At 39.1% G+C, this 26,630-nt stretch overlaps 1 protein-coding gene across 4 annotated transcripts in view; it reads right to left on the bottom strand.

Moving 5' to 3' along the window:
• kn (knot) overlaps nucleotides 1-26,630 on the bottom strand; it is a 206,918-nt gene that overhangs the window by 17,006 nt on the left and 163,282 nt on the right. For 2 of the 4 annotated variants that reach the window (XM_065227942.1, XM_065227941.1), the window contains exons 7-8: nucleotides 15,170-15,251; nucleotides 1,243-1,357 (exon numbers count right to left, since the gene is read on the bottom strand). In XM_065227942.1, coding sequence (XP_065084014.1) covers nucleotides 1,243-1,357; nucleotides 15,170-15,251 — 197 coding nt within the window. Of the gene's footprint in view, nucleotides 1-1,179; nucleotides 1,358-15,169; nucleotides 15,252-26,630 lie in introns of all 4 variants that reach the window. The other 2 variants (XM_065227940.1, XM_065227939.1) reach the window with 1 other exon arrangement.

A 26,630-nucleotide genomic window follows, 5' to 3' on the forward strand; every position in this document is an offset into this window, starting at 1 on the left:
GACGCGAAATTTAGCTCAACAAAACGTACGTTTCGTCAAGTACAGAACTTTCAAGTCTCGGAGCATATCATTTTACATAACATGTTTGTTTATGTCTCATCCCATGTGTCAAAGATGGATTCCGTCACGTTTAAAAATTGTTATTTCTAAGAACACTCAATTCTATATTTACGCGATTATTTTTCGCCTCCATTTTTGATCTCAAATTGGAACACCAAATTTAATGCAACTTGTTTCTTAAATCTAAAAAAATCAGTGAAAAAATATGGTGGGATTAAAAACAGAATTGAGCGCATTTATTTATTTTTTAGACCGTCTACATCAGTGGGCATGAGAAGTTAACTATGAACGTGGCACACAATTTTCAAAAAGACTTTTCAAACTCAATTTGAAAGGAATCACTGAAATGTTCTTCAAGAGTTGATGTATTGACTTTGGACCAGAATCACAGCATACGTTTAATAAAAAAATTAATGTTGGGTAAACCGGGCAACCTGAATAAAGCAGTTCCTGAAATCTATCATTCATTTCCGATAATAATACATTCAAATAAGTGGAGCGAGAGCGACAAATAATTCTACAGTAATGCAACTGGAAACAGATTCATTTCTCAACAAAGACTATCATAAATTCAATTTCCACTTCGTTGCCGAAACGAAGTAAATCAGAGAAAATATTGTTTAACGTTTGATTTATCCTCCATTGCAATTTCCACACGGTTGTTTGTGCATTCACCATACTAACGAACGGAAGCACCACAGCCAGCGCGGCCAACGAGCGGTGCAATTTGAATCATTTTTAATGAGCTCCGCGCTTTCTCCGATTGCCATAGTTTCTCACCGTAAGACAGTGGGCGGAATGTGTGTGTGTGTGCATGTGTCTGCTGGGAATTTTCCCCAGTACGAACGACGATAGAGCTTTGGCAGTTTGCTTCCGATGCGGAAAAGTTCCTTCTTTGTCAGTCAGATCAGAATATGGGAATGGGAATCCTTTCCACTTCCGGAAGCAACCTTCGGGCTTCGTTTCTGGGCCAATTGCAATAATAGAAAACCAAAACTGAAATCATCCAATGAAACTAACTAAACGAACTAAAAACGAAAGAACTATGTCTAACAACACACACGATATTTTGTTTTTGAAATATTTGTGGTGATGAAGAAGAAGAATTTTGAAACCGACCGTCGTACGTACTGTCCGGGGCCAGCGGATGGCCGGAAATGGCCAACGGAGAACCTCCCGTACCTTCGGGATCGAGCCGTTTCGCCCGGCGACCGTGCTTGCTGTTGTTGTGCACGAACATGTTGTCGGAGATTGCCAGCAGAGGGCCGTCCACCGCGACCTGGGTCGCTATCACTACCTGCAATATATGGGGAAAGGATGGTTTGGAGGTGGAGGTGCGGTTGGTTGGGGTTCATGCAGAGTGCGGGGTAAGAAAGAGAAGAAATATAATTAATTGAATCGACGAGTTGATTAAGAGCTATGTAGAGGGAGAGGTATAGACAAGCAATGCAGCCGAGCAAATGAGAAGGTTCGGAAAAGATGGAGACCATTTAAAATCTGTCTGAAGGTTCGAAGCGGGGCATGGGATGGTGTGGCTAGTGTGGTCTACGTAAAGCACACCTTTTTTTTTCCTCCTTCGCCCAAGAGTGGTAGTGGTAGGAGAAACAAGCTTTTAATTTATGGTCTACATGTAAAACCAACCAACGAGCAAACGAAGGTAGACAAACAAGGCCAACCAAGACTCGTGTTGCCGGAGTCTAAAGATGGAGGAATTTATTGCCATCGTTATTAGTCGGTTGGTTTGAAGTGCCGGCACACGAGTGTGAAGTAGGCGGCGACGATCATGGTGTTTGCCTGCATTTTTTCTTCTTGTCCTCAAGTCAGCTGAATTTGGTACCGTCAAGGGGGGTTGGTTTGGGGCTCCTTTGGAATTTTGGAGATTGAGGTTATTATACGCTTAAGCAGAACGGCATTCCCAGCACTGCACAGCAATGAAAGCACTCCAAACAGTGGGCCAGAAAAGCAATCCAGCGGGACACAATTTATTACTCCAAAACGAAGCATTTCCGTTAGGTGTCTCCTGCAAAATTAAACCATCTATTGGAATAAACAGATAGATCGAAACTTATCTACATAGATGGCGCTAAAATCTGACTGTTTACTCTAAGATTCTAGTCTTGGACAAAGTTGATTTTCTAAAAAAAAAATATGAATACAGTATGAATACCCGATTTTGCAAGTTTTGAAAATATTACTATTGTTTTATTTAACCCATGCACTATTTTAGTGGTTTTATTGCACCAAACTATACATTTTACGTCAATTACGACTATGTGAAATTATTGAAAGATAAAGTATGATGCATGGAGGGCATGCTTGGCATACACAGTTTTGGTCACAAACTGCTCATTTGCACACAGTTGACGGAACAAAGTTCTTTTTGAAGCAGTAGATAGAATAGACTGTAAGCTTGTTATAGATATGTAAAATCTCGATTTAGTACTCGTGAATGACTCAGCGTTATCAAGCTGTTGCGTATCCGAAGCGGCTGAATCGCTCGTAGAAATCGATACTCCACATCCTACTATTGACGTCACCGTTTCTATTTCGGTACCAGTGTCATTTGAACCATCTCTAGACGACTGCCGATTCGATTTTCGTCGGGCTGATGATAGTTTGATGAATGATGCGCTATTATCAATCGGTTGGCAATTTTTGGATTCTGAATAGGATCTGGACGATATTGTATGTATTTTCAACACGGAGATACGTCAAGTCATCGAAGCTCACCTGCCTCTTCAGCGCCCTCCACTGAAGCCTCCTTGGACGAACAGGAGCCTCCGCCAGTTGAAGCGCCGTAGGCGATCTGCACTTCGAACATATAGTCGGAGTCGTTCGCAGCACTCCAAACATAGCTTTGTAATGGCTAGTAACAAGTACACACGGTATAACCGTCTATTGTATGCTCGATACGTTGATCGTACGCAGAGAAATTTACGTCTACATCCCAAACAGTTCAGTCTCTAGTAAATGTGAGATCTTTGCTGAACACTTCAAGAATGTCTTCTCAAATACGCCTGCTACGCCATCGCAGATAGAGGCTGCTGTTCGTGATACGCCGCTAGACAGTATCGACTTTGGAATTTTCCAGATTAGCGAGGAACATGTCGAAAATGCATTACGTAAGCTCAAACATTCCGTGTCACCCGGTCCTGATGGGATTCCTTCATCTGTGTTGAAAAACTGCTCGAGTACTCTGATGACACCGTTAGTAAAACTGTTCAATCTCTCGTTCCAACAGCAAAAATTTCCTGCTGGATGGAAAACTTCGTTTCTGTCACCGATTCACAAAAAGGATGACAAATGTAACGTCGTCAACTACCGTGGAATAATGTCCTTGAGCGCTTGCTCTAAGGTTTTTGAAATAATTGTAAACAACGCTCTCTTTGAGGCCACCAAAAACTACATTTCATGTGCCCAGCATGGATTCTACCCGAAACGATCTGTTACTACTAACCTCACTCTGCATACGCTCTGTGGACGCTGGTTCACAAGTGGACGCCGTATACACGGACTTCAAGGCTGCATTCGATCGTGTGAATCATGATATCCTGTTGCAAAAACTCGAGAAGCTGGGAGTATCTTCCGCGCTTGTTAGCTGTTTTAGATCATATCTGTCTGAAAGATCCGTGAGAGTAAGGATTGGTTCGTCACATTCGGAGCCGTTTATGATTCCTTCTGGCGTACCGCAAGGGAGTAATCTTGGACCGCTGCTTTTCTCATTATTCATAAATGACATTGCCTTTGTGTTGCCACGTAGACAGCGAATATTCTATACCGACGATGTTCAGATCTTTATGATCATCACGTGCACTGAGGATTGCCTGGAGTTGCAGAGGTTATTAGATTTGTTCGAGGACTGGAGCAAGCGAAACCTACTCGATTTATGCATAGCCAAATGCAACACAATATCATTCTGCAGGAAGCGACAATCAATCAATTTCAACTACAGCATGTGTGGACAAACTCTCGAGCGCTTGTATCAGGTTAGGGATCTCGGTGTGATATTGGATCGCGAACTCACTTTCCGACCGCATTACGAGACGTGATTGCAAAAGCCAATAAACAGCTCGACTTCATGTTTAAGCTTGCTGATGAATTTCGTGATCCTCTCTGCCTGAAGTCCCTTTTCTGTGCACTGGTTCGATCTATTTTGGAATCTTCCGTGCTGGTATGGTGCCCGTACAACAGAAACTGGATTGACCGTATCGAGGCGGTGCAGAAAAAGTTTGTGCGCCTCGCTCTTCGCTACTTACCCTGGCGTGATTCGTCAAATCTTCCTCCATATGAACATCGTTGTATGCTGTTAGGCATCGATACTCTGGAGAAGCAAAGATCCAATTTGCAAGCCATCTTCGTCGCTAAGGTAATGACCAATGAAATCGATACCCCAGATATTCTTGCTGAATTGCACGTATATGCGCCGCAAAGACCTTTGAGGCAACGTAATTTCCTGCACCTTGCTACCCGGAACAGCCGTTATGGTCAACACGATCCTATCAGGATAATGTCTTCTCGGTTTAACGATTCTAGTGGACAATTTGACTTCAATGTTTCTGTTGCCACTTTTCAACGCCGCCTCAATGCACAGCGGTGAGTATCTGTCCAATCACTGCTACTTCGAAAGTGTGTATTACCTGCTGTTTTTTTATTACATGATCTTTCTACAACACTACGCCGAGTTTCCAACCCTCCGACGCGTGAGCTGCGACGCATTTGCAGATTGTTGTGTTTAATTATTTTAGATTATTGACTTGTTTGTCATTTGTATTCATTTGTATTCAACGTATTCTGTGTATTGACTATTTGTAATTTTGTTTATTGTTATATGTATGAAAAGACATGGCGTTTTTATGCCTCTTTGAGCCAACTGAATGGTTTACTCAAAGAGGCTTTTCCTCATCCTAGATTTCATTAACACTGAAAAAAGTCAGATGAAATAAGAATAAAATAAATAAATAAATAAATAAAGTAGATTTTAATGCAAGTAGTAAACTGTATTTGTTTTTGCGTTGTAAAAATGAGGTGAGAAATGCTCTCTCACATCTCGGAATTTAAGTGTTAAATTGATTAGTGTTGATTCAAATGTTAAGCTTTACCTACTCTTTGCATATCAATAGTAAACTATGAGCCTAATCTATCAATTACTTTAAAGAAAAATAAATTTCAACATCTGAGTGAAAAGTTATTACCAAATGAGCAGTTGGTGTGTACAACTGTGCATGCCAAGCATGATGGAGGGAATACCAGCATCGAGTCATTACTGTAATACAATGGTGTATTTTTCAGTCCTCTAAACCGTGATCTCTGGATCTCAGCAATGCATTATGAATTTAAGCCCAGAATGGATGAGAAATAAATAAAATGCAGCTTCAGCCACTAGTGATCGGTTAGGCAAACGTTTCTTATGATGGCTTTTACAATAAGAAAATCGTAAATTAACCATTTCAATATAGCGAGGACATAACATCACAGGTGGTCGATGGCTTCATATCAAAAAAAGCATACTATATTGTACCCCCTCTTATCTAAAGGGGCTACCCCTTATTTCTGTTTCATTTGTATAGGAGCCCCCCTTTACATAGGAGGAGGGGTCTCGAACCATCATAAGAACCATTCCCTGCCCCAAAAACCCCTGCATACAAATTTTCACGCCGATCGGTTCAGTAGTTTCCGAGTCTATAAGGGTCAGACAGACAGACAGATAGAAATTCATTTTTATATACATAAAGGGCGAACACGAAATTATTGCGACACCGAAAATGTCATGCCAATTTTCTTATAATGTTTAGAATCAAACCAAAATTTTAGGGTAGTTTTATACATATATTTACTTCAAAAATCAAAAGAAAAGTTAATCGATGGAGCCTTGAGTGTAAAATTTTCGCTTGATGCCCTCCATCAAAGCCTTTACAGTGTCATCCGGTACCAGTTTCTCAGTTTTTTTTTTTCATTTTCTTAACATGTCCTTCTCGTCTTTGACTGTCTTCTTGCTCTTCCGAAGTTCCCGCTTCATTATTGCCCAGTACTGCTCCACCGGGCGCAGCTCCGGACAGTTTGGCGGATTCATGTCCTTTGGAACAAAATGAACAGAATTGGCCTCATACCACTCCAGGACACTTTTAGAATAGTGGCATGATGCCAAATCTGGCCAAAATAGCGGAGCTTCGTCGTGCTGCTGCAAGAACGGCAAAAGGCGCTTCTCGAGGCACTCAGATTTGTAGATCTCGCCATTTACTGTGCCCTTTGTCACGAAAGGCTCACTCCTCAGTCCGCAAGAGTAGATGGCCTGCCAAATGAGATATTTGGAGGCGAACTTCGACATTTTCTTCTTCTTAAATTTGTCGTCCACATCGAACTTGCTCTTGCCGGTGAAAAACTCCAACCCCGGAATTTGCTTAAAATCGGCTTTTATATACGTTTCGTCGTCCATCACATAGCAGCCATATTTTGTCAGCATCTTCTCGTAGAGCTTCCGTGCCCGAGTTTTAGCCGTCGATTGTTGCCGCTCATCGCGGTTTGGGAAGTTCTGTACCTTGTATGTATGTAGTCCAGCTCTCTTCTTTGCATTCTGGACGTAGCTCTGCGACATGCCGATCTTTTTAGCCAAATCACGGCTTGAGACGTTGGGATTTGCTTTAATCATCCGCTTCACCTTTCCCTCCGTCTTTTTGTTCTCCGGTCCTGGTTTTCTTCCAGCTCCTTTGGCGTGGTCCAACGTCAATCGCTCCTGAAACCGCTTCAACACTCTGGAGACGGTTGAATGGTGAATGTTCAACATTTTTCCCAACTGCCGGTGCGACAGGTCAGGAAATTTCAGGTGTTTGGAAAGAATTTTTCCCATCTGCCGGTGCGACAGGTCAGGAAATTCCAGGTGTTTGGAAAGAATTTGTTCTCTCAACTCGCGTTGGTTCACCTCCATTTTCATTGAATCGAAAAACACGACTTCGAGTTTGACAGCATGTACACAATACACATCAATGAGAAAGGGTGCAAAATGTGGTTGATTTTTACCCAATGGTAAAAAAGTTATGCCCTGTTGAATGTGTCGCAATAATTTCGTGTTCGCCCTTTACTAACTGAGTGTGCCCGGCCTTGCTCACGATTCAATATTAGCTTGAGTTTATGCGCCGATTAAAAAAAGGATACTATATTGTACGTAGCTTCTTCCTTTTATCTAAAGGGCTACCCCCTATTACCATCTCCTTATACCTCTAGTTACATGCCCAATTTGGTTCGATTTGCTTGATCATTTCTCGAGTTATGCAGAAATTTATGTTTCATTTGTATGGAAGCCCCTCCTTACAAAAGGGGGAGGGGTCTCAAACCATCATAAGAACTTTTCCCGGTCCCAAAAACCCCTGCACGCCGATCGATTTTTCCAATACACCATCTCGATCAAACAAATCGTTCGTGAGATATATGTTTTTTCTATTGATGCGTATCATTTTTGCATAAGCTCTTTTTAAGAGCTAGTCGTGTACAAAACTAGGGAACCATATATGTAAAATGGCATGTTGGACAATAACAAACAGCTGTGTTAAATAACAAGTAATGCAAAAAACATCGATCCGAAACGATTTGCCAATCTGTGTGGAACTGCTCACAAGGTATAAAAAGTAACAAGAACTAATACCCCGCTCACATTACAGCCTATATCACGAAAAATAGGCAGTGAGCACTCATACTTAGGATTTCCAGTGAAAACAAGATATATGAGTGCTCATTGCAAGACAGCCTATATTACATGATATAAGCCATAGTCTGTACGGGGTATAAGATCTGTTCCTTTGATTACTGAAAAATCCTGTTCCCCTAGTTTGAAGTTCGGTGGTAACGTCGTAACGGTCGTAACGTACCACGAAAAGGTAATCTACCTACGTTACGGGGCCAGTTAATGTTTACTTGGCTTACTAATGATTATTTGAATGAAAATCTGACATCACTAGATGAATTTTGACATCCAACGTCGATGTAAAATATTAGGGCCGTTCATAAATAATGAGACAATTTCAAAGGGACCGGGGCTAATCATAAATGATGTTCCCACGGAAACTGAAAAAAATACGAGTGCTGACTGGTTGAGCTAACTGCAATGATCGATTCTCTTCATCGATTTTCTTTTCGCATTACCACAGTGCAGTAATCTAATTTTCGAAAATTATTAAAATACAGTGTAGTGAAAGGTTGTATTATCGGTACAGTTGAAAAACGGAAAACCCCACACGCCGCAATCGATTCTACTGCTGTTCAGTACTTTAAACTTATTGTCGGAAATAGTGCGCTGTATTCACACAATGACGCGCATCAATGCACACTATGTCCGCACAATGCTTAACTTACAGAACGAGAGTAAAATCGAATGTCTCGTGTAAGGTTTTCCGGTGTTCAACTTGACCGACACTATTAACTGGCAAACGTATTATGAAACGCACCGAGATATGTTAATACAGCCGACTTATTAACAAAACATAACAATCGATGAAGAGAATCGATCAACGCAGTTAGGCCCATATGATTCTGAACGCTAGATCTATGTGAGTCAGCAACAGAGCTGCCAGGTGGTTTTATAAAAAATCTGTATCCACTCTATTAAAAAATCTGTATCCACTCTATTAAAAAATCTGTATTTTCTGTATTGACGATTTTTTTCTTAATTAATCATGTTTTGTTGTTTTACAAATACAGTGCATACAAAATAACCATAAAAAGTGCTTAACCACCTATTCGGGCTATCGTACTAACCATACGGGATACAATTGCGCCATTTGTGGTATCGTCCGTACTTATTTATAAGAGTGATATGAAGCCGTTTGAAAATGTATGGAGATTTTAGTTTCTATTCATTATCTTCCTGATAAGCAGTTTTAAATGCAAAAAAGTGCACGAGTTCATTACTATTTGATATTTTTAATATAGATGAATACAATTAATTACATCATTTGTGTGGTAGTTACACCGAAAAGTCGAGAGATGTCGCCCCGCCAGTGCTGGTAAAATCATTTTTGCAGTATGGAGAATATCAGAAAATCCGCAATTTCTTACGAAATACATTTTCAATGCAAGTAAAATGTTTACGAGTACTTGTATTTGTACCATTTTAATGTGCTCGGGCACTTTTCTTGTATTTAACATACATGCTTATATTGGAAATATTCAATTAATACTGTAAATCCCCATACAATCTCAAATCGTTTACTACCAGCTCCATATGCATCCGAAAGCGGTTGTTCCTCTGGTTGTGAATGCTGTCAAAAACACCATAACATGATTAATTGTCGATGGAAAGTTGATAGGTTCCCGAGCAGAGGGTGAGAACAAAATGAAAACAAGAATTATGTTGTTTTCATTATTCCTGATAACTCAAATTGATTTCATTTTGATGGAATTGATGGCTAACAGAACAAAAATGAGAGCTAAAAGATATGCGAAGAATATCAAAATTATAATAGTGAGAACTGCTTGATAACTTATTTTGATATAGATATTTTATTTAGATTAAAAATTTAGTTATCAACATGTTATTGCATGCATACCGAAAAAACAAAATAAAAATACATCAAATTTTGATGTCATCATGAGTTACTAAAAGGCAGCTACCTATATAAACGCACAGTGGAATCGATTAAATGTTCCATAAACTTTTTAATTTTTTTTTTATGTTAGAGGAGCATAGCGACGAGTAAGCTTCTTCTAGTCTTCTGAGCCAAATTGGATTTCGTTTTCTTTCATGTTCGCCTTTTTCCTTCTGTGAAGTTATATTTAGTAGAGAGTCGCGAATTTTGTGATATTCTCCATACTGCAAAAACAGTTTTCCAACCACTGTAGGGGCAAAAACTCTCGGATATTTGATAAAACTACCACTCAAATTAAATGGTTAACTAATTTAGAGGTGTTATTTTGCTTTTATAAATTTTGAATTTTTTTTTCTCAAGCATTTTATAAAAATCTGTATAAATCTGTATTGTAATTTAAAAATCTGTGATAAATCTGTATTCTGTATCGGGTCTGTATTAAGATTAAAAAATCTGTATAATACAGATAAATCTGTATAAATGGCAGCGCTGGTCAGCAATTCTATCGGATAGGGGGATTCAGTATCTACACAATCATTGTGGTGGTTTACTTGGGCGAGTTTTCATTCTCGAGAATTTACTTTTGTGACATTGGCTCTAATGAAAGAAAAGTCGAGATTTGATGGTCATTAATCTTGAATGACAGCAAAAACTTCTGAATTATAATTGTGATGTAAACATTAATTCCCGTAAACTTGTATTTCATTTCACGAAAACGAGCAACTTGTAAGCAATGTTGTTTACAAATATGGGCTTTAGTACACAATATTTGCAACATTTCATGTAATGTCTCAGAACTTTACACGATTTATAACGTAAACTTAGATGAGATATGAATCTCTTTTTATGTGCATCATATTGAACAGAATTTTACACTACTTTTCAAACTGTGTAGGTTTTATGATCGTTATTGGGCATGTACCGTATTTAGTAGTAATGCACTGAATATCGGGTCGAATATTTTGGCCGAATAATGCATTTAGAGCATGCAAAATATCCCTCTAATTCTATCACTTGTAAGAAAAACTACAAGGGACAGCCCTATGGGGTTGTACGCAATGGTGACGTAGGAGTACGTGGTCTTATATAATAAATGTTATTTGTTAACTGTAGCAGGAGCTTGTGTTCTATGTAGGAATAGGAATATGTTTACACTCTTTAGTATGACTATTAGACTGATGCAAAATTTGAAATTTTCGCTCCACAGCGCTCAAACGGCTCCAAATTGGGCCCTGATTAGCCTCCCAAAATTTGAACTCATTTAGTGAGAAACTGACTTGGCACAAACCATTTGAAGTTTATATAGGAATTACTATGGAGAAACCATAATTCTGGTTCATATCGATCTCAAAATTCACCAGTTCACTCTACTTTATAAAATGATAGCTGAGCTTGTTGAAAATTTTCTCAGCCACAACTTTGTTGAAGTCCACTTTTCGATCAAATGTAAGGAACAAAAATTATTAATGATTCGAGTCACTGATGTCTTATGATAGTGCTCAATCAACTGTTCAGCAGGCAACATTGGTGTTTATGGCGCGTGGAATAGAGGACAAAAATCAGGGCTACTATGTCACACTGCAGAATACAGTGTTGCTCACAATACAGTTGCTTAATCTTGCCATAAGATTATCAATCTCTTAAACAATTAATAGCTATTTAATTTGACGTTTGGCTGAAAAACGATTTTCTGTGAAGTTGTAGCTGATAAAAAAAACCCATTAGAATAGAAATAGAATTTTTTAACAGTACAATATGTAAAAGGCAAGAAGACAATGAACAAGAAATTTTGTTTTTCCATAGTAACTTCAAATGGTTTGTGCCAAGTCAGTTTCTTATCAAATAAGTTTAAACTTTCGGAGGCTAATCAGGACCTGATTTGAAACCGTTTGAACACTGTGGAGCGAAAATTTAAATTTTGCATCAGTCTTATGACTACGATTGCCCTGAAAAGAACCTCTTGATATAAACTTTAGTTGGGACATGTTTAGAAATTTAACTCTTTTAAAAAATCTTGGTGCCTCTGAAAAGGGCCGATGGTAGTACAGACTTAAAGCCTTTGAAAGCTGATGATGACGTATAGGCAGCTGGATCAGCAAATCGGACCGGACAATCCCATATTCTTCGGTTCAATGATTGGGCACTCGCAAGAGTCTCGGCCCGTCTGCTGCTGGACAGGGGTTGAACTGGTGTCTGCGACAAGTTGGAAGGCCACAGAATATCAGTGTCCATCCAGCTAAAGCTAATCCCCTTTTTAGTTTTTCTCGTTAAACTCCTTCTCTCAAGAAGTTGGTAAATTTTTACCTTTAGCAGAAAGACGCTTAACACTTTTTGCGGCGAATTTATGATCCTGCTTCACGTCATGGTTCTTCTCGATTAGTACTTTTATTTATTTTCTCTACTGCGCTAAATCAAACGAGTAGAAATAAGAAGGGATATCGGTTACGTGCTCGAATAATTGAAAATTCGATAAATATTTAATCGAATAGCTGGAAAAATCTTTACGATTAATCGTTAATCGAATAACTGGACTTTTAGGCATCCCTAGAAAATAGGGTAATTTCATGTTTTTTTTTGTGGTCCTTCGAGAATGTCGAACAGCAAAATTGCAACCAGCAAGTATAACCCAAGAACCAAAAGCGGTGCGATGCTAGTTTTCATTGCTATGACGACGACTGAATTAAGGGCCTTAGAAGCAAAGTGGTGAGAGGCAATTATCTTAATCGATTGCCTCTTTTGATGATCATGGCTTCACACTAACCTATTTCGCACTATTTATGCTATGCTCTTCTATCATCCAGAACAACAAACGTATCAATGAATGAGTTTGCCGTCGAGTTATTAACGGAACAGAAAGTCGATGAAGAGAATCGATCAAAATCACTTGCACCCCTGCTTCCAAGTTTGGATACAAGATTACAACTCTGTAGAGCATTTTGTGTGGTCGTTGGGGGCGTGTGGTTCTGAATATGGCGATGAGTATGCAAAATGTTATGCAATTGCATCCTCCCTATTCGCACACGCCCGAAGATCGGAGGCGAATGCCACTTCGACTTGATTCGTCTACTAACGACTTTCTGATGACAGTGTTGGGGAAGCAGCAATGCTACATCGACATGTTTCGTCTAGAAACGGTTCTCTGATGACTGTGTTGGGGAAGCAGCATATACATGTACGTAATTGGTGGATTAGTTCGTTATCTCGACGCTTTTGGACAATGCTTGACATTTACCACTTTTTCAATAATTTCTTGTTAAAAATCAACAGTCGGCTATCGATGCGTAGAAATATTTCTGATCGATTGGTGATAAAATTATTGAAATTTGTTCAGGGGCAGCTGAGTTATTATCGTTCAAATTCTTTCATAATTTCGTTTCATGTTCCACTTTTGGTTTTCACAAAGCGTACCCCCATATAGAAATCATAGACGTAGTCCTACGTCAAAAAAATGGCCGAATATCAGCCAAAAAATATAAACACCGGATACCATACAAAATATTACTATTCGGTATATCACTAGTTTTAAGCGATATAGTCAACTATTAGCAGTTCTTGATAGTTTGAAAGTTGAATCATACAAACAGGTGGTAGACAGTCAGACAGTCAGCTAGTTAATCATCCAGTCAGACAGTCAGTGATAATTTAAGGCTTATTAGTAATAGATGTCAGTGTTCGGAAAAACTTAAAAACTCGAATATCATGCATGAATAACCGATCGAATATCATGCAAAAATAACCGATGAGTTTTGAGCTTCAATTAATTAATTTCTTTATGTGTCTGCATTATTAATTCTAAGTACTATTGTTTGCTCATCAGAGGTTGGAAAACTAACACAACATGCATAAACATGCTATCAATTGACGTTTGAGTGGTTTTTATGAGTTTAATTCCCCGTACATGGCTTATATCATGTAATAAATAGGATTATCCAGTGAAAACTATATGTATGAGTGCTCATTGCAAGACAGCCTATATTACATGATATAAGCAATAGTACGGGTTATAAAGCTGAAATGATTTTTCGGCGTTGTGAGTGTGAGTGCATGAATATGCATGAGAATCTCAAGCGCGATTTAAGAAAGATTTTTCGAACACTGAAGCAAACCCCACACGCATCAATATATTGACGCGAAGGGGAATTATTGACAATAATATTGATGATGTGAATTCAGAAATATTGTCAATCTCGATATATTGACGTCAATATAGAATGTATTGACAATACGATTATTGTCAATAAAAGTAATCGTGTAGGGTCCACTTGAGAGGTGTTAAAATCAAGCTGATTTAAACCTTTGTTTCGGGGCCATACATAAAATACGAAGCATATGTTTGACCAATTTTAGACCCCCATCCCCCTTCGTAGTGTATTTAGCTATATCTAATACTTCTAGATAGAGCTGGAATTAGGGCGAAACAGCCTTTGTAAACAATGACTTCTCTCGATGATTTCTTGAAAGCCATGGCTCTCCCTGGCAAATCGACATCACCATCGAGTAGGAGAAGACTTCCTTGAATTCCTAGAAATCATCGAGAGGAGTCATTGTTTACAAAGGCTGTTACGCCCTAATTCCAGCTCTATCTAGACTTGGCCGATCACAACTTCTGAACAAACCCCCCCCCCTCCCCTCCTTGTACATCATGTGTGCATGTTCCCTTATGGTTACTTTGGCTGTTAGTTAGTCAGACAGACATAGAGAACAAAGTTTTGCAATATTCAAACGATGAAATGTTCGTTAAACCTTGGAAAAATGCTCTTTACTGCGTAGTTACCCAATCAGAGAAGCGGAGCGACGGGCAAGCTTCTATAATAAGCTGCTTAAATAAGCTCCTAAAATAAGCTACTAAAATAAGCTCTAGAAGAGGTTTCTTAAAAAGATTCTAAAAGAAGCTGCTTTTGGAATCTCATTCTGGACACTTGCTTGTTGCTAAACTCCTCTGAATAAAATATACACGGGCAGGACAGTTAATCTGAGTAGATACGCAGAAAAGAGCATTTTAAGGTTATCCAATTACCAAGGAGCATTTAATCGTTTTAATATTCCATTTCTACAGCTGCCGTCAAACATATTTCAATTTCACACCAAACATTCTCCACTTGACGGTACCAAGGACAATGGGCACGGATTACACACACAAACACATTTCGAGTTCTATTTTGGGTCCATTTTTTCCCTACACTTGGAAATTTATTACATTTTCCATAGGAAAAACAGTTAACTCTGCATTTTCCAACCGCTCTTCAGGCGGCGGCCGTTGGTTGGCTTTTAATTTATGTCGCTTGTCTTTGGTTTTCATCGTTCCCTCTTCGTTTTTTTTATCTTCCTTCTTCGAGCAACCGTCCATCGCACCAAGGACAAGAAGCCGAAAGAAACGGACGAACAATTTTACAAATTACCAGCCACTAAGCGGGAGTAATTTAAACCCCTTCCTCCTGATTCCACGAGATGGGTTTGTAGTGAAACGGAATGGACGGGGTAGGGCGTATATGAGAGGGAAGGCAGGGAGCATAAAGATGGCGATTAATACTCACTTGAAACCGTCGCATGTCCCGCGGATTGCCGGCATTCTTCAAGCAGTTCTGGTTGCACTTGAGGAAGAATTTAAGGAAAAATCTGAAACGAAAAATGGAAAAATGGAGAAATGTAAACAAACTGGCGACCGAACGGTGGTGGTTAAACTTTACGAGCTAAAACAACAGAGCAGGCGGTGAGTGCGAGCGCACACGGTACATATAACCTATATAATCACATGTAAGCGATGATGATGTTCCCGACCGAACGAGGTGTTCTCGTGGGTATTGTAAAAAATGTCATCACAAACGGAGGAGTGCCTGACGGTGGTGCTCGGTGCTCAGCCATCGCATCGTAGGAGTTGTTCCAGCGCGTGATAACGTTTAGTCTGACGACCGGGAACCGGGAAGAATTTTACAACCCGTTCAGATCAAAGCAGATGAGTTGCTCGAGTGAGCTGGATATTGCACCCACCGGGGTTGGAGTTTGACAATTAAGAAGTAAACACAACAAAGTGAGCGTGATTTATGGGAGCAGTTACGGTGGTTCAGTGCAGTTTTTAAATGACTGATTTTTGAGAAATGCGCTGAAAATTTGTCACTTGTATTTTGTTTTGAGTAATTAAGCATGTGCGTGAAACAACTATGTATCATTTTGTGGGCGGCAGGTTCCTTTTTCCTACTAGTTATAGCAATGATACTGATTGAGAATTTAAATTTTCAGACCCACATTTGAAACCAGAAATAGAATTTTGTGAGCAGAGATTACAAGTGAAATATCTCTAAACGAGTATGCTAAACAAATAGTACGCAATAATATCAGATCTAAGATACAAGGACATCAAAATCATAGCATATTTTTTACCATTCAAATCCAAATCACCATTCAAGCCTGCACCAATGCAGGCTTGCGAGAAGCACAAGTGGAACCTGATTACTCCCAAGCATAAACAGAAAGCCCACTTTTCAATCCAACAACCCACCCCTAATCGAAGACCAACGCTAGCTAGCTAGCTGGTGGTGCTAATGATTGATAGCACTTCTTGCACCCCTAAGCTTGCTGGAAAACAGAACCTGGCCACCGCACCAGTGGATAGTGATACCCTTCGGAAACCCTCCGGAAAAAATCGAATGCACCACTGACTGCCACCGACTCTAGATGCTGGTACAAACCTGTACCAATGTAATGCTTCGTAGGTACATATCAACTCAATTACGGCTCCTTTGTAAATATTTTATTATTTCTATACTGTTTTTATTTATTAATAACTTCTGGTCGTTTTCCTCCCGATCGCTCTGTGCGCGAATTGTGCTACTGTGTGCTTACGACCAACCCCGGCAGCATCCCTTCCAGAGTTCTCTTGGCGGCTACCCGCTGAGTGTCTATTTAATATGTGATTTGGCCGGAGGCAAACATCTGTTGGATTTTCGGTTCGGTCGTTTTTCCTGACTTCCTCCACCCCCGGGGTCGTTGCATCAGCAAGGAGGAAAGTGAAACTAAATCCTAACCACATATGCACTACCAGTGAGCAGTTTTTCGCTACGTTTACTCGCAACTCGAAGCAGGGATAACGGAGGAGGAGAGCAAACAAATTCTATTATCGGGAACTTTTTGGTGTAGTTTTTTTTTCGGTGCTCTCTGCTGAAGTGTTTGCTCGACGATACTTGAGAAGCTGCGTCGAGTTTAGTCGAGCACCACGCCACCCGCCGTGGGCAAATGATTATGGGTGATATTTGTTATGAATAGGGAAAATAATTAGTTTATCACTTGTTCAAGTTTGAGCAGAGTGCGCCCGCCGCGCTCGACTTGGGATGCGATGTATGGTAGTCAATGGGAAATATGGGCTAATTTTGGACAGGACTAAACGCCAGGTATCGGATTTCCGCAACAGATGAGCACGAGCGTATTGCTATCTGCGCTTTGGTGAATATTTAGGCGATTTGAAGTGCGGATTGTCTGTCAGGGATGACGCGGTTTGTTAAGAGCTCATCTGTCGCAGGTTGGATTACAGCGGTATAGCGGTTAGATGAGTCGATCCCATGGAATATTTAGCAGTTAGCATAGGGTCATTTGGTCTAATCCTTGAGAAGAATTCATACATTTTCGAACAATACTAGATTCCTGAATTGGAACATGAACCTATTTTTTGAGATTCAAAACTTCGAGCTTACTGGAATTTTACAATCCGAAACTTAAACATTTTTGAAGATCCATCAATATTTACAGCTGCAGTCGGAATCGATACCGCCCTTAGTACTTTTATGAGATTTTTCCTTCTAATAATCTTAGCAGTCCTTTCGAATTTTCCTACTCTCGTTATTTTTGACAATGCGAATAGTTTTGAAAAATATATGTATGAGAATTGAGGTTTCAAAAGTATGAAGACAAAATATGATTTGATAATTTCAGATTTTTTCATCTTTTAACCATGAGCAGTTTTTTGGAGATGCACTGTTCCATATATTTTAGGAGTCAGTTATGAAACTTGCCACGTAATTTGTAACCACGATTGGAAATTTATGGAGTTATTTATAAATTTAATTTTAATGCGTAATGTTTTTTTCCTTCTTTAAATCACATATCCCAACTAACCAAAAGTTCTGATAAATGGCTATTTGTGGCTTAAGCAGCTTGGTTGAAGGTGGTCTATAGAATTCTAAGCAGCCTCATTTTCAAGTCGTTATAAGAACTTGAAAGTTCCGGTACAATAATTGAAGAACATTCTGAGCAGCTTCAGGTGGAACTTGAACGGAACTTTTAGAAAATAAGTAAAAAAAAAGGTTTTTGTCCTGTACACCAATTCTATATTTAGTTCGCACTTCTATGAAAGTTAATTCTAAAGTCAGGTCTTTATGAAAGTTATTTCTAAAGGCAGATATAAACGTGTAATGATTTATCAGCATTAGTAGTAGTATTGGAGCTGTTTGAAGAATTAAACAAAGTCCTTCTGCGTGAGAGCCCCAGCACGAACCGCTACGTCATCTGAGATATGTTAAAGTGAGATGTTGTCCAGCCTACTGTTGGAGTTTTCAGTACCAGGTATTCCAACACACTTGTGGCACGGGTTCGAATCCAGGTAATTGCTCTTTAATATTGTTTTTAATGTTTTGATACAATATTGAGGCACTGCATAGATATAAGAATTATGATTTATTTATTTGAGTTATTAAATATTTACGTACATTACATTTTGTTAATAATAAAGACTAGTGCTGATTGCTTCATGTGGGCAATGACGGACCTTTTTAGAAACTTTCAAGTTCCTTAGAAGATCCACAGGGAACTTTTAAGATACTTTTAAGTTGCTAAGAAGTTCTGCTGGGAACTTGTTGGGTAGTTTGTTGTGGCCATGTTTTCAGCCTTGCCTGAAGTTCCTAAGAAGAGCTTGGGGATGTTTTTTGGAACTTTTTTTGAACTTCAAGTTGCTAGGAGTACGCATCGGAACTTTTTGGAGCCTGAAGTTCCTCGTGTGCTTTCTATAGCTTCTCAAGTAGCCCGAATGTTGTGTTGGAATTTTATATGCACTTTATTGAACTTGAAAGTGGGTTTTAACGTTGAATGCGGAATTTTTGGTTGCTTCTGTCAGAACTTTATTTGAACTTTATTGAACTTTAAAGTTCTTTCGGAACATTATTTGAACTTTATGGAACTTGAAAGTTCTGTCGGAACTTTATTTGAAGTTGCAAGTTCTGTCAGAATTTTATTCGAACTTTATGGAACTTGAAGGTTCTGTCGGAACTTTATGTAAACTTTATGGAACTTGGAAGTGAGTTTTATCGTTGAATGCGGAGCTTTTGGTTATTTGGGATGATTGAAATGTTTTCATTATTTTACTCATGAGAAGTTCTGTTGAAAATAATCAGAATTCGGTCAAATTTCATTCGGCCATTTCTAAAAATACAGGACACTCATCGCTAGATTACTCAGCGTTTAAGAAATTTGTCAAACAACTAGTATTTACATTCTCGGGATTATCGATTTCCAGAAACATATTTTGACGTAGGATTACGTCTTTCGGCAACATATTGGGGGAGCAATTAAAAAAAAAAAAAAAACAAAATCGACCGCATTACGACAGTAGGTCAGGTTTTGACCACATATAACTCTGTCAATATCAGATGGATTTTAATTCTAAACAAGACAATCGATTGGAAATTTATCTATCAATCTGCTTAAATGAACTCTTTATTAATTTTCATTAGGTCACTATTGAAAAATACACAAATGTTCAAGTGTTGCAATGGTGATCAAAATAATCACCGATTGCCTGCAAACAGGGCATTCCCTAACACAGATTTAAAAATCGAATTCGATCCTGTCTCACTAAACGGTGCTCATTCAATCACCGTGTGTGGTGGTATCTGGTCGTCGGTGTCAGCAGCAGCAGGAGCAGAAGTGCTTTCAGCGTGTGACGTTAACATTGTTCGCCAGTACACCACGAAAGCCAGCCTGCAAGCAGCGAGCTGCAGAGCCCACATGAGCAACACAAGGAGGAAAAAGCCGCATCGCTATGGATCGAAATAAGTTTCTTCGTGGGTCACCCTTGCTCCAAATAACATACAGCTCACCAGTCTCATCTTCGTTGAACACCCTAATAGCTCAGCATTAGTCAACCATCACGACAAAACGGTCCTTTTAAGGATCACCATAAAATTTGTTAAAGAGTATGTTTTGGATATTGGTCAAGGTCATCAATCGGATGTCAGTTCCCGCAAGCAGGTATTTATCAAGACTCAACCTGATCTATAGAAAGTGTGGAATTTAAGGCCTAAATGTGTTGGTGCAATTCGTTTTTCACTCGGCTTTCATTCCGCTTCGCACGATTAGTTTCTTTCGTTTACTCAATCACCATTGTAGTCTCGCTTGTTGTAACAACATAACGTTTGTTTCGATCGGCGCTTACATAGGAAATTTAATATGGATTATAGAATTTCTTATATGTTACCGAAATTTATGAATGGTCTGCCACTAAATGTTGATATTATTGATTGATTATTGAATTATCGAAATCAAATTATTACGAAAATAGGTCAGGTTTTGACCACACACATTTAACTCTGTCAATAGCAGATGGACTTTAATTCTATACAAGACAAACGATTGGAAATTTATCTAACAATTTGCTAAAATGAATTCTTAATTTATTTTCAATAGGTCACTATTGAAAAATACACAAATGTCCAAGTGTTGCAATGGTGATCAAAATTATTACCGATTGCCTGAAAACAGCGCATTCCCTAACACAAATTTAAAAATCGAATTCGATCCTGTCTCACTGAACAGTGCTCATTCAATCACCGTGTGTGGTGGTTTCCAGTCGTCGATATCAGCAGTAGCAGCAATGCTTTCGGCGTGTCGTTGAACATTGTTCTTCAGTACGCAACGAAAGGTTGCCTGCAAGCAGCGAGCTGCAGAGCCCACATAAGCAACCATAGGAGGAAGAAGCCCCACCACCAGGAAACGGAATCAGTAGCTCTTCGTGAGTCACTGCGGGTCGGTCATCTATGCCAAGCTTGTCACCCTCGCTCCAAACAACATACAGCTCGACAGCCTCATCCTAGATTCCTACAATCAATTTTCGCATATTTTTACCCTTCTTACAAAGAAGGGTATAGATATCACTTGAAAAACCGACTATCGATCCGAGGCCCAGAGGGCCGAGTGTCATATACCATTCGACTCAGCTCGACGAGATCGGAACATGTCTGTGTGTGTGTGTACGTGTGTATGTGTGTATGTGTGTGTGTATGTAACGAAATGAATGCGCTCACGTTTCTCAGCAACCGCTCAACCGATTTGGACAAACTCGGTGCCAAATGATAGGTCTTGGGGTCCCATTGAACGCTATTGAACGGTTTTGGAATCGGTGAACCGGTTCCGGAGATATGACCGGAATAAGATCCGGTAAATATGGGCCTTCACGCTGGATTTAACGGAAAACGTATCAAAACCATCATGCGACGCATCAAATTACTACAGAATTCAAAAATAAGATCAATGCAAGTCGTGTTAAGTTTTCCAGACCACATTGGACACACTTGGAAATGTTCCGGGTACCCCGGGGAAGATGCTTGAATATGTATTGAATACGATGATAAGGTGATTGGTAGCCTCACCAAATAGACTACACCCGGATATATTCCGGGTACCCCCAGGCAGTGGCGTAGCGTCACTGGATGACACTGGGGTGGGGAGCTTGGTCACTGATAATGACAATAAAATAAATAAACTTGAATAAGTAAGAAGGGTCTGATCACACCATAGGTGGATAAATTCGGGTTTTTATTTATGGAAAATCCAAAAATACCATGCATTTTGTGCACGAAAATACGTAATAACGTCATCATAAAACGAGGCTTTTCCATGACACCGTGATATTTAGCATGCTAGATGGTACCTATCTTTATGCCTTTTGATGCAAATTTCAAGCCCCTCTTATTAAGCGAATTATGCCAAAAACAAATCTTGCCGAATTCTCTTAATAGGAGGGGCTTAAAATTTGCATCTAAAAGCATAAAGGTAAGTACCGTCCGGTATGCAGATTTAATTTCCGAATACCAAAACTGATGGGCAGTTCAATCTATTCAAATTTCTACAATTGTACGAAGTAATTGATAATTGAGAGATTGTTTGCGAGTTTATCGATAAAGCCATGTCGCAGCATTTGGTTACACACTACAAGCGCCGATCACGTAAGCGCGCAAAGGAAGAGCAAGCGGACAAATCGGTGTTACCGAGACAGGATCAGAACGGCTAGAGACAACATCTACTGGTTGGGATGTTGGCGAAGGGTCTTCAAGACAAGGTACGACATTTGACTATATTCCTTTGAACTAAAGATGTACATTGTTTGTAACGCATCTGAGGTAAGTGATAATTCTCGATTATTTCTATAAAAATACTTTTCAAAAGAATAAATTGGTAAACAACATGAGTAAACCTGTTGTTTGCTTTGCGGAATTGCATTGCGATAATGTTGTGCAGGCCATTTTGTATATTTGCATCAGTAAAAAAGTGTTATTGCTGATTTTAAATTTTATACATAAGGATACAGTGATGACTCGATTTTATCGCCCCCTCTGTGCATCATACGTTTAGTTCTCAATGATAACACATAACCGTAATTTTAAAATCTTTCTCATTCGTCTTAAAGATGGATGTTTAAGGTGCACTTTGGTGAAATTACACCACTGGACAAGCGCATGGTTTTCGAAGAACATAAGAAATGATTTTCAAAAACGATGGTGATAAAATCGAGTTATTGCTGTACACATAAGCTGAATCAAACATAAGCTTTTGTTTAGTTATTCTTTATTGTTGGTCGATCAATGTTATTCCACTGTGTAATCATTGTGTCCAATTATTTTAAACCACCTTTAAGTTAAAATTAAAACCATTAGGCTGCATAGCCACCAGTCATATAAAAGAGTAACTGTTATAGGATTGTATTTTTAATTGTATGGTATATTTATGAAGAATTCATAACCTTTTGATTGAAGGTTTCGTTTATATATTAGATACATAATCATGTGTTCAGGATACATAACATGCTGTACAAAACAAGATAAACTTGTGCCTATAAAGTATGATATTTAATTTAATATTGTCAAACCAAGCAGCTCAATATCTATGCCACTAGTAGCTCAATACAAAATCAATTTATTATTTGCTATACATACAGTCACAGTACAACCAAAATTAATAATTTGGTAAATATACCTTAATAGTTCACAAAATTTTGAAAACACTAGTATATAAATATTCTTTCAATCATTTGAAAGAATCTCAATCCTCTGTATGCAACGGATGAACACTGCTTCCACCTTCTCCAAGAACATCAATTTATGACTACTATGCCAATGCCCTTCACCAATAGCTCCAGGTCCAACGCATGAGCACCGCTATCATCTCCAAGAACATCGAGGAAAAAATTCCACAGCATTGTTTTAAACTGGCTTTCAATCTTCCAACCCATCGGTCCTTTTCAGGACCACAAATGATTGATAAAAGAGTTTACTAAAGACTTCAAATAACAGACAGAGCACCTCAAAAACAGAACTCTCAAATTGCTTCCGAATTTCAACCTATTGATATTTTTCTCTAATAACGAGTTAAGAAATCAATTAAATATTTACCATACTTTTGCTGTGACATCATAACTACCTTTCGTAATCCTACGTCAAATCTACGGTCGTGTCTTGGATACAACCTCTTACTTTTTTAATACTGCACGTATCGAGACGAAACTTTCACCAGTGAAACACGTGAACTTTCAAAACAAATCGCTGTCACAACACAAAAGTGTCCGGATTCTAAGTTGATCAGACTTTAGGTATCCAAAATTATAGAATGTTTCAATATGCTTGATCTTCCAAAATTAAAAGAAAATCGACGAAATAAGGCATTGACAGATACAGTACGCTATTTATAACCTTCGCAAAGTGAGAGCACCCTCTAAAGGTGCGCCCCTTCGTCAGTCAAAATTGGATTCCTTAGCAACAAAATTAAACAATGGCACCTATAATGACCATGCATCAGAACCCTAGTCTTAACCACTTCAAACTAGGGAATAATGAATAGAAGATTAGGAATCACATAGATGAAGACTAACTAACTACTTAACTGCGTTCCTTGTTCCAAGATCAGCCTGAAGCCGAGTCTTGTCACTATCAACAAGGCATAAAAAGTAACAAGGACTAAGATGTGTTCCTTTGATTACTGAAAAATGCTGTTCCCTTAGTTTGAAGTAGTCAGGACTAGGAATCGGTGGTAGATCTTACATCCCATAACGTACCACGAAAAGGAGATATTCACACGATGCAAATAAAAAAAGTGTGACGAAATAGTGTTAAACTTTGAATGCTTGTTACTTTGTCATTCATAGATGAAATCAAAATCTAAACACACCAAACGATAGAAAATAACTCTATCTGCTGAAATAAATACTTTTAAAATTTTCCATGAAAAAATCTTGTGAAAAAAGTACAAATTACGCTTCGGACGGCGTGGTAAGCACTCTGCCGTCGTACAGAAACATTTTCCTCACAGCGGACGGCGTGATCACCTTGACAACCAGCGATGAGGTGGAAGGAGACTCACCTCCCTACCCGATATTATCCGATTCGACTGATAGTTTCCAATATTTATCCAACTCCCATATTTATCTCTCAATTGTGGAGAGCCGACCAGATGATATCGGGCAGGTGTGGTATGAGCTTTAAGTTAAGAACGATATCGTACAGAAGCTCATTTTCGCAGTGGATAACGTGGTGGAGATCGAACAATCGGTCCTTCTCAGGACCAAACATTTTTACAGAAAGAGTTATATTCCTGGATTAAATCGGCGGTATTGACCGATGTTCAGTAAGACTACAATATTATTTCTCTCTTGGGTCCCGTTCAAATATTATGAACCGTGAAAAATTTTGTTTTTGCAAAACAAAGATTCATTCAACAATTTGCCAAATTAAAAAAAAAATTATATCAATTGTTCATTTTGGAGTTAAATTTCCAAACCATTTATTTTGTTATTAATTAATTATATATTTATATTATTGAATGGAGCAGCAAAAATAATCTCGTAGTACTACGTGATCGTTTTTCCAGTGATCTAAATGCACATCCACAGTTATTAATTGAGAGCTTTCTTTGCCAACCAATGCATGCATTTGTGTATTGTGTGGCAAGCACAGCAATTCTCTATGCCCAAGGAAGTCGAGCAAATTTCCAACACGATAGATTTTCTAGATCGGCCAGCAAATCGAGCTGACAGCCTCCGGATTGGTAATACCATATTTTTACTGTATTGTCTATCGGAGCGGGGCGCATCAATTTAATCTATTGAGTTATTATTTAATTCAAAGATTTCCGATATCTTAAACTGTAAAATGCATCATCAACGGCTGAGAACCAAAAATGCTCAATATCAGTCTTCAGTGTGACAGCGCAATGCAGCCGAAAATCCTCACCTTGTCAAACTATTCAAGCTTTCTTTTATATTTTAATTGTTCTACCGTGTCCCAAAGTATAAATAAACAAAGTGACATTTCAAGAGGCAATAAATAAACTCACTTCTCGCCACGTGAAACTAATCGCGCCAATAAATAACGCCACCAGGAAAAACTCCGCTCTGCTTCAGGATCAGGAAACACAAAAATTAACATATTTATTTCATGTCATTCCGTGCCTCTCCAGCCTTGGGTTGAGATAGGTGTTCCCTGACAGTAGAAATCATGATGATGGGCAATAGCAACAAAAAAAAACTGGAACTGGTAATTGAAGGGACTCTTCTCAATTATACTTGCGCTTCTTTATGATTTTAAAGGGCATGAAACAACGGGGGATTTTTTTTCCTCTAACACATAAAAAGAGGGTCTCGAGAGCAGGTCATGTTTTCCAACTGCCGCCGTCAATGTGCCCTAATGTATGTTACATGTATGGAGTATCAAATATATCACGGATGTCGGTACTTCTCTCCCTAACTTGCATTGTCGAATTGACTTTGCGTCGCTTTCCCGTGTGTTTTGCAGGGAGCTAGCTGTACCTTCAGTTTTGAATACAATGGAAGTAGGGATTTGAATAATTGCCCACGCCAGAAGCCTATGCCTCTTGGATCAAAACCGCACTTACTTCTGGATGGACGGATGGAATTAGCCACGTTGGTTTTGCCGTTTTTGTCAGATGAAGAATGGACCGGTAAATAATTTGTTTGGATTTCCTGAAAAACGACACTCAAGTCATGTCCAAATATTGAACATTCCTGGAATTTCCTGCAACCGAGGGTCATAACTTATAGACCCACAATGTCAAACACATGCAGGGCAGAAGAAAAAAAGCGTGTTGTTCTCACACGTCTGTCTCGTAACCTTCTACAACTTCGTTGTCTAGTTTTCCTGCGAAGCAGTACAACCTCGTAAACGCTATCCTAATGTCTTAACAAATTAGGGCGTCTTATTACACCAACTGCCTCCGGCTACCACAGACTCGTAAAATGCCATCATCGTTCATTGGGTTCATCCAGACTGAGGCTGCGACTGCGACTGAGACTACTGCACGTTTGTTGTACAGCGGTAGGAGCAGCAGAGAAAAGACAAGCTGAGAAAAGTGGCGTCTTCGGAATAGATGTTTATCTATACTGCTTGTTCGGTTTTTGAGGTTTAAACGCCCATTACTGACAGGCTTGATGAAGTGTGAAATGGTAAACACTTCCGCTTTTCCTGCAGTTTGGTGGAACATTGGAAGCGGGCTTACAAGGGGAAGATTTTTTTAGTACTCTACCTTCTGGCTTTTAGTACAAGTGGTGTACAAGTAATTACATGATTGAGTGGTGCTTGGCTGTAATCGGAAGAGCAAACATTATTCTATTCGAGTGGCCACTTGAACATTGAATACAGTTTAGAGCGGCTCGGCGCAGCCCCGAAGAACCCTTCCCTCGAATGCGCCAATTCGAGACGTGACAGATTGCCGAGTGTGTATGTGCAG

This window comes from Ochlerotatus camptorhynchus, unplaced genomic scaffold (genome assembly GCF_037179485.1).
Source record: "Ochlerotatus camptorhynchus isolate MF236.1 unplaced genomic scaffold, CSIRO-AGI_Acam_v1.1 ptg000277l, whole genome shotgun sequence".
Lineage (NCBI taxonomy): Eukaryota > Metazoa > Arthropoda > Insecta > Diptera > Culicidae > Ochlerotatus > Ochlerotatus camptorhynchus.